This window comes from Oryza sativa, chromosome 6 (assembly GCF_034140825.1).
Source record: "Oryza sativa Japonica Group chromosome 6, ASM3414082v1".
NCBI lineage: Eukaryota > Viridiplantae > Streptophyta > Magnoliopsida > Poales > Poaceae > Oryza > Oryza sativa.
Window position 1 is genome coordinate 21,229,199 of NC_089040.1, and position 9,632 is coordinate 21,238,830.

General features: G+C 38.9%; 1 protein-coding gene across 1 annotated transcript; it reads left to right on the forward strand.

Moving 5' to 3' along the window:
- Positions 1–1,267: 1,267 nt before the first annotated feature.
- Positions 1,268–8,782, forward strand: LOC107281429 (polyadenylate-binding protein-interacting protein 8). Its single transcript, XM_015788204.3, has 10 exons — positions 1,268–1,906; positions 2,448–2,558; positions 2,650–2,694; positions 4,888–4,960; positions 5,040–5,152; positions 5,287–5,346; positions 6,796–6,843; positions 6,936–7,004; positions 8,206–8,267; positions 8,370–8,782. Exons 1-10 carry the CDS (start codon positions 1,457–1,459, stop codon positions 8,425–8,427), a joined length of 1,089 nt encoding a protein of 362 aa, XP_015643690.1. The 5' UTR covers positions 1,268–1,456; the 3' UTR covers positions 8,428–8,782.
- The last annotated feature ends 850 nt before the right edge of the window (positions 8,783–9,632 follow it).

Genomic DNA, 9,632 nt, shown 5'->3' on the forward strand with positions numbered 1-9,632 from the left:
TTTAAATCCTATATTTTTTCATTGCTACTATGTACGAGTACTATGTTTTAATTTTATTTTAATTTTAGTTTAAGTAGATTGTGTTTTGTTCAACCGCACTCCCACTACAATTTTGGCTGGATGCAACTCAAACCAGCCACAGAAGATCGGTCTAGCCCGTGCCAACGTGCTGCTCATCCCAATGCTGCCGTGCCATGCCACGCAACTAACACCATTTCCAATTTTCCACCCGCAATCTATTTAGGATTTGTTTAGTTTCATTTTTTTTCTAAAAACATACTCCCTCCGTACTCGCAAAAAAAGTTAATTAGAACAACGACACGGTCTCCAAAACACAACTTTAATTTCTTGTTTCTATAAAAATATTTATTGAAAAGTGATATATGTATACTTTTATGAAAGTATTTTTTTAAGATAAATCTATTCATATAATTTTTACATTTTCAAACTCAACAACTTGATAGTTATTCATGATTTATATTCCTAATGTTTGACTTAAACATTATCCTAAACGACTTCCTTTACGAGTACGGAGGGAGTATATCATATCATTCGACACATGCATGAATCATTAAATATAGATAAAATAAAAACTAATTGCACAGTTTGTATGAAAAATCACGAGACGAATCTTCTGAGCCTAATTAATCCATGATTAGCCATAACTGCTACGGTACTTACATGTGCTAATGACGGATTAATTAGGCTTAATAAACTGGGTTAATAAATTCGTCTCGCGGTTTCTATGAGTTATGAAACTAGTTTTTTCATTCGTATCCGAAAACCCCTTTGACATCCGGTCAAACGTTCGATTGGACACCCAAAAATTTTCTTTTCACGAATTAAACACACCTTTATCACTTCTATTTCGAAAATTCATTTTTAGAAATGCAAACAAAATATATACTCCAACTGTTTCATTATAAGTCATGACTTTTTTTTTCAAAATTCTTTATGTTTAACCAAATTTATAAAAATATTAGCAACACCTACACAAAATTAGTTTCATTATATTTAACATTATATATATATATTAATGTATTTTAATTAAAAATATTATTATATTTTTTATAAACTTGAAGCTTGAAAAAAAAGTCAAATGACTTAAATTACGAAACACGGATAGATGTATACAAGAGGAAAATATATCTCATATTTCGAAAATCTATTTTTCGAAATGAATAGAGAGAAAAAAAAAACAGAAAGAGGCTTCGCTTTGGGCTCCTACTACTACTTATAGCCAACTTCCCCGAAAGCGATCCCTCCTGCTCGCGTCGCAACCTCGCCTTATTATTTTTCCACTCCTCACCTCGAATTATTCCAATAATAAAAATTCCACCCAAATTTCCTCGATTCGATTCTTCCAGCGAGCTCCGTTCTCTCCTCTCCCCCCTCCTCCTCTCGCGTGGTTGCGCGTGCGATCGGAGGCGGCCGGGCTCGATCGATCCGCGCCGAGATGGTTGCCGTGGCGGCGGAGGCCCCGATCCGCGCCGACGCCGTGCCCGCGGCGGCGGCGGCGGCTGCTGCGGCCGCGCCGGATGCCGCCCCAGGTGAGGGGGCGGATGCGGCCGCGGCGGTGGAGGCGGAGGCGGCGGGGAAGGATGGCGGGGAGGAGGTGAGGGAGTACAAGAGCGACGCGAGGAAGCTGGAGGAGCTGTTCAAGAAGCTGAACCCGTCGGCCGAGGAGTTCGTGCCGCTGGCGCGCCGCCGCGGCGGCGGGGACGGCGCGCGCCGGCTGTCGGCGGACGCGCCCGTGTTCGTGTCCCCCGCGATCGACTTCTACTCGCAACACCCGGTGCAGCAGCCGCCGCCGATCCAGGTGCTCCCCGTGGTGGTGGGCGGTGGCGGGGGCGCGGGATTGGACTCCAGCAGCGACGGATCCACCAACGGCCAGCCGAATCGTCGGGTAATCGATCGCCTAATCGCGCTGCTGGGTTCGGTGCGATTAGTTTCGCTGTGGGGGGTTTGGCGTAGATTCATTGTGGCATGATCGATCTCTATCGATCGATCGATCGATCGATTGGGATTTGGGGTTTAGGGTGATGTTGTTGTCTTCATTGCCGGAGTTTTGGTCTCTGACGCGATCATTCCAGAATGTTGATTCATGGGCGAGGGGGGTTTAGTTCTAGTTAGGTTATGATATTTATGTGATCAATTTAAGACGAATTTTCCTCGAGGACCAATTGATTTGATCTTGTACCGATCGTTCTTATAGGAGAGTTATCGAGTCGGTGCTTTTTTGCATGTTTGTTCACTGATAATTCAACTGTGATACATTGATGAATTTTTGCTGGTTGTATTTTGATCGAGTTATTTTTTCTTCTGGTTTTTTATGTTGACGTTTTTGTTAGAGAAATTGCTTGCCACGATCTGTACAGTTCTATAGTCACTCTAGTGGGCTTTACGTTTTTTCTTTGTTGATAATTATAAGATGTATTTTGTTACAGAGAAGGAGTAGCTTCAACCAAGGGAGGAGGAGGATGGGAGGCCGACCAAGGCGAACTGATAGGGAGGATAGTGTGCGGCGAACTGTCTATGTATCTGACATTGATCAGCATGTGAGAATATAGTAGAGAATGAGCTGTTACATTTGCTTTGACATTTATTTTCCTGACTGACTGACCTGAAGCTTGATCCATTCGTTTACAGGTGACTGAACAGAAGCTTGCTGAAGTTTTCTCAAATTGCGGACAAGTATGTTTCTGATATTTTAATATTAATTACATTTGTGAGAAAACGGACTTTCTCTTTTCTTATATCTTGAAAACAAACAAGCAAAGTTGGTTGTCTTGTCTGACTTAATAATTTGCAAGTGAAGAGAATATTACTGTTATCATCATCAACACCAACAATAGCCATTAGTTTCAATCAAGTTGAAGTAGGCTAGAGATGAAAACCAAGTCAAACCGCATGAACCAAAAGGTATATTTGTACTAAAAATATAATAGAGATTCTGACAGATATTCTGTAGTAAAATACTTTGATGACTTATGCATATTTCAAGCTAGAAAACTAACATATATGTATAGTATTTTGCAGAGTAGATTTAAATTCATTTTGGTTAATACTTTATAACACCAGAGTGACAAAGAGTGATTTTGCATTGTAAGTATGGAGCACAACTTTTCTCTATGGTAAATGACTAAATGCAGTTGGGTGCAACCCTAAAGTTATGATTCAGTTGAATGCCACTCTAGAACAAGTACAGCAGTTACTTTCGACAGCTGCTTGTTTTAGATTGTGACCTTGCCCGGCCTGAATGGATTGTGACTTAGCACCTAGACAAGACCAACTTGTCAGAAGAATTTATTATTGGCAGGAGGTAATAGTTTCGGAAAAAAAGGGAGATCACAAGATGAGAAATGGAAGAAACTTGCAGGAAAGCAACAGTTAATATTTTAGTTGACTAGCATTTGATAGAGCCAATATTCTGTAGTTCCATTTTCCTGAAATGTTTACTTCAGTATGCTGGTAATGGTGTTCGCTTTTTTGTAATGTAAACTGAATGCAATTGCTAGGCCAAAAACCGAGTTGTATTGTTTTGTTTGATTAACATCATGTAAGGTAATTGCATTAGATGTTTATGCTTATGAAATAGTAACATGATGTAAGGTATCTCCAAGTTAATTATGGTTGATTGTTAATGGAAGTCAAAATATGAGTAAATTGCGCTCGTGGTACATGAACTTGCTTGGTGGGTGCAAATAGGTACAACAACTTGTAAATTGCTCGTTTTGGTACAATAACTTGCCTAGTTTGTGCGAACCTAGTACAAAACAACACACACATGCAAAATTGATCTAATGTGTAGTACCAGATAACCAGAGTGAGACATATGCACGCTAGCAATTGTTTGTAGTTGTGCAGTCCCAATCACACTAGCTTAATTTTGAACATATCAGTCAACAACAATAATTACTATATTGCAATCTCTTGTAGGCTGCTTGCACTACTAGAGTACGGATTTTATTTTTCAAAACAAAACAACTACTAGCGCGCAAAGATCAATTTTACTTGTGTGGATTATTTTGGCCCATGTTCGCACAAACTAGTCAAGTTATTGTACCAACATGAGCAATTTACAAGTTGTTGTACCTATTTGCACCCACATCACAAGTTCATGTACCACGAGCGCAATTTACTCTCAAAATATTGTGTGCTCAGATTAGTAAACATGAGTTGTATACCCTATTTGGCCCATCTACAATAAAATGCAGGAACTTGACATCATGCGTACTGAGTGATGAGCTGAGCAAAGTTCAGTCACAAAACAGTATTGTTTCTGTACTTTTTATAGACTTTTTCTTAAATGAAATTGATGCCTCAAAGTTAAAGTTGTGCTCCGTTGAACTTTCAAGTTCTATTTCTTTCTAGGAAATCCAGTAAACTGATCCTTTTGACGGTAGCACTAGTACTACTTTTGTGGGATAACTGCTCACTTTCACTTCCTTTTTTTTTTTTTTTGCATGTTTCAGTTTCTAAAGTGTCAACCAAGTCCAATTACTGGTTATGACGTATAGATATTTGGTAGTAAGGCTTTAATAACACGCAACTAATAAGACTATATTTCTTCATCCCTGCATGCAAATGGTGTGCCTAATGTTTGATTCTTAGCAGACTGGACTTAATTTCACACCATCCTAATTGACACACCCATTAATGACCGTCAGTAGGTGCCTTTCAAGAAACATAAGGATGATGTTTGAAGCCATATGGTGTAAATAGGTAGTTTGGCATAAATATTTCGCGTGCCAGTTCATCCACCTAAAAATTCCTGAATCTGCCCCTCTTATGTGATGTTTCTGCATGGGTAACACTTCATGCTACCTTTTGCCTCATTTGTCAATACTACATCTGTTTTCTTACAACCATCTTCTGCACTTATAGGTGGTAGATTGCCGTATATGTGGTGACCCAAATTCAGTGCTGCGTTTTGCCTTTATCGAGTTTGCCGATGATGGTAATTCAACGCAAAATTCATCTCGCATGCTCATTTGTTGCAAGAAGCAATCCTGAATGAAGTTCCCTTTTTCCTGCAGTTGGTGCAAGAGCAGCTTTAACACTTGGTGGAACCGTGCTTGGTTATTACCCTGTGAGAGTTCTGCCATCTAAGACCGCGATTTTGCCGGTGAACCCTAAATTTTTACCTCGAGTAAGTAAACAGATTCGGGTATTTTGATATTATACTAATTGATTTACTCTGTAGTGTAATAATTATTGTACTAGTTGATTTCCGAGATCTGTAGTGTAATAATTAATTGGCATAATTTCGTTTCTCTCTCGCAGACAGAGGACGAGAAAGAAATGGTGTCAAGGACTGTGTATTGTACTAACATCGATAAGAATGTAAGCTGATCTCTCTATCATTTCTGTTATGCTTATAATTGCACGTATGTATTAAACCACATCTAAAAGTTTGGCCTACAAGATTTAGTTCAATTCCCTTTGAATGAATGAACTAGCTGAAGGCTCACAATATGTCATTGTTGTCCAAATCACTTCCTAAGTAACCTGACATGCTACAAGCACTTGGCAACTGAATGAATGTGATACCAGTGCATTAAGAAAATATCATATGTCAGAAATACATATTGTTTTGTTTGCACTGAGAAATAGTAATTGTAAACCTTTTCTGCAGTCATTTATGAGCTCATCTTTCTTTGAAAATGCAAATTCTTGATCCATGATTCAAGCTTCTGTAACTTCCCAGATCAATAGAAACATTTACTTCAGTGCAGCGTTATTGGTCTTCCTCTTGTGTGCCCCATGCAAGATAATGACACTGATGTGGACCACTAGAAACCTTGGTCTCTAAAGTGCCCAACTGAGTCTTAATTTTATTTAATCTCTTGAGTTGGTATCTTGATTAAATTACACCCAGTTGGCCAATTATGGTAGATCCTCGGCTCCTTGCCTGTATTTCGATGATTTTGATGTAATTCCGTTAATCCATATTTTCATCACACAATCCTAAAAACAGTTGATCTGATGAAGGGCTGAATTAATAACTTGTCAAGGTTGGGAGAAGACTAGGTTTTATTGTATCTGCGTATAGCTTTAGCCATCTGTCCTAGTATGGAATGTATCTATTGTAGATCATTTACCTACAAGGAAATGTTTTGTGAACTTATAATTCTTTTTTTTGTATATAGCTGAGTTGGTGTGTTTCTTAAAAAAGGAGGTCATTAATAATTGGATTCTGATCCTCCACCATTGTGTTGTAATATCATTGTAGCAGTAAGTCTTAAATTATTCTTATAGCTATATATATTTTTAATTCTCTTCTATCATCAATCTTTCCAATTTTAGTCTGAACAAACGTAAAGCCGAGTTAGATTTTGTTCTCATTTGCTTCTCAATCCTCAAATATTAATAGCCATAAAAGATAACCCTGATAGAACAAGCATCTACCATCTCTTCAACTCCAAAGTCACTCCACTCAGTGAGAAACCAAATAAACAAATTGAGCAAATTCTACCACACTTTTCATGAACAGATTTGTTTTTCTTTTCTTTCTTTTTGCTTCTAGATGTGTAGATCAAATTTAGCCTTGCATGTTCGTGTTGTGACAGTGACATAAAATTATAATCTGAGTTAAAATTTTCAGAATTTTTTAAGACCGTTTGGGTCACATGCAAGAGATTAGGGTATGTGCCCTTACTGTGTAAATTGACTTTCTCAGATAAATAATGAATGCTATGATCTAGATGTCTTTTTGTTGTTTGTTTCCTAATTCTGGTGTGGTAATTGTACCACAACTTTCTGCATTATTTAATATCTTGTTTCTAAATATAGGTTCCTGAAGATGCTGTGAAGAGCTTCTTTGAGGGGATGTGTGGTGAAGTATGCCCAACTATTTTATCTTACAGATATGTTTTTTATGGTTAAACTTGGATACTTCCCTCAAACTGTCTGTGTTTTCCCTTTATGTGTAGGTTGCTCGACTGAGGCTACTGGGTGATTATGTGCACTCCACATGCATCGCGTTTGTTGAGTTTGTTCAAGTAAGTAAAACAGTAAATTTTACTTTAAATATTGCAAGTTAATGAGAATGTATCATTTTATGTTATTGAAAAGTGCTGCTAATTGTCAAAGAGGTTACCAATGATAAGTTTTGTTGTTCTTTTATCCATAATCTGTTGTTTGCAACAAGTACATAAACAATAACAGCAAAAACATAGAAGTAGAATTCAATTGATTTCTTTTTTTGGGCAATAGAAGAACACTATTTTGATATTTTGACAATTGAACTTAAGTAATCATCTTTTTTTACGTTTCCTTTACTGCAAACATTTGAATTTTGTCTTGTTTGAGCTCTGTTACATTTGAATGACTCAATTTTGTTATAAGTTGCTACCATCTTGATAGCATGGTTATAAAAAAAGTTCAGAAGTTCATGTAGATACTGGAGTCTCTCTCTCTCTCTCTCTCTCTCTCTGAGAAATAAACAGTAGGGAGGACCCTACTGAACATATGTTACATTAATTACTAAAACGGGTTTACCTCTTGGTCAGCTAGATCAGACACAACACAAGAAGAAAGAATAAACCACACAATGCTTCAGGCAAGAAACCCTTGAAGACACCCAAAATCTGAATTGACTAATATAACTGTTGAACCAGAGTACTGAATGTGACCCTCACAATATAAGTGGAATAACCACTGTCAATTATTAAGGCAAACAACATTGCATATTCATTGAGCAGTTGTGATGACTGATGAGCTCTGTGAAAACTCTCTTCACTGAAGTCACTTCGTTCTGTGCAACTTCTAGTATGGTAGTCTGAGAGACATTCAGAGAAGTAACCAACTTAAAATCGATCAAGTTGGAACATCTTTCATTGAATTTCCTAAAGAAAAAATGATCCCAGTCTTAAGATCGTCAGGGTTTGTCTTTTCACAAGAAAAAAAAGGACCGTCAGTTAGCTTCCCCTTGAGTAGTACACAAAAGAAAATTGTGTGTTAAAAGCATCCAATTTGCTCTTCCACATCCATGAAAAAAAAATCAGATGAAGCTGCATATGCTTCAGATGTTCCAAGATCATCTGAGTTCATATGTAATACGGATATTTTTGTGATATGCCATCTCAGTTGTATATTGTTGTTGTCCTCGTTGCCATAGCTTCGTCCTTTTATTTTCCTCATTCCCTGAAACGTGTTGTACCTTTTTCTAGGCATTGACCATTTTACACTTTGTTCATGCAGGCAGACTCTGCTATTCTTGCTCTGAGTTGCAGTGGCATGGTCCTTGGAGCGCTTCCCGTCAGGCAAGCAAATACTCCCTATGCGTGTTCCAAACTAGTATATTGCAACCAGTTACGGCCCGATTGCGCAATAGACCTAACTCTTTTTCTTGCTCTGTTCTGCAGGGTGAGCCCGTCAAAGACACCGGTCCGGCCCCGTTCGCCCCGTGTGACGTCGCACTGAAACCCGGCTCTCTCATCTGAAGCCATCGTCCAGGGCAGCAAAGCCTCCTCTCTAGTCTGTGTGGCCTTAGAGACCGTCTGTCGCGTCGCGGATCAGTAATTGTCGTCGAAGAGAGTTTGTCCTTTTGGTTATTCTACTAGTCTTAGCAGAAGGCCCCCTACATACCGCGCTGATGTGTTCTTGGATCAGACAGAGACCAATCTGTATGTTCTCCGGGAGCTCTATTTTGACCCCCTCTCATCTCTCCTCTGCCCCCCAACTTATCACCCCCTTCCCTTTTGTTATTTTGTTATCGATGGATGCTGTAGCGGCCTTTGACAGGCATTGGAACAAATAATGTCTATGGCTTGTCCTATTTTCACCGGCTACGCTGTGAATTGATTCATCATCCCTAACTGGAGTAAACTCTGGTGGTGTTCATATTCGTGCAAAGAGATCGCTGCCGCTCTCCGGACAACTACTTGTCTAATGTTGTTGCAGGGTCTCGGCGTTACACGGGTTGTTGCCAGAAGAGATTCTGTGGTAGTTCAGGTGAGTCTTGGCTTCTGCTCTGGCACGTGTATGCCTGCATCTGATATTGTGATTTCTGATGTCTGTGTGGCTGTCTTCTGGACTGGGGGGTTTGGTGTCAGGAATATATGCCCCAGTCTCGTGAAACATATGCCAGTCGGCAATGCTGTACAACGCAGCAGCTGTAGCTGTTCATCGTAAAATGATTTTTTTTCTTTTTACTACTCTCTTTTCAAGTCCTAAATTTCTATATTTTGAACACGAGCTAACCACTTACTTACAGTACTTTGGCCTTAGAGTAAGTTTAATAGTATAGCTAATTACTGGCTCTAAATCATCTATAAGTAATCTAATAGCCTATTCATATAATAGTTAACTATAAAAATATACTACATTATTAATACCCGGTTCCACCTCTCATACACATATAATGTCTTGGAATCCTTTCTTCTCTCTTCCACATAATGTCTTTGATTGTAGCCCACTTTCTTCTCTCTCTTCTCTTTTCCTCCCGATATGTAATTATAGTTGGCTTATAGCCTGCTATTGTACCTTCTCTTATAGAAGCAAGTACGCATTTGCTCTATCGCTAGCATGCAGCCGCACGTATGTGGCTACGCGCGTGGTGTGAAAAATGGAATCCTTTACTCTGCAAGGAGAGAAACAAAATTTTCTCGGGGTATTTTTCATAATTT

Coding starts and splice junctions, on each gene's coding strand:
- LOC107281429 (XM_015788204.3), top strand. CDS start 1,457: ATGGTTGCCGTGGCGGCGGAGGCCCCGATCCGCGCCGACGCCGTGCCC. Junction 5,347..6,795: donor GTACTAACATCGATAAGAAT/GTAAGCTGATCT, acceptor TTCTAAATATAG/GTTCCTGAAGATGCTGTGAA. Junction 6,844..6,935: donor TTGAGGGGATGTGTGGTGAA/GTATGCCCAACT, acceptor CTTTATGTGTAG/GTTGCTCGACTGAGGCTACT.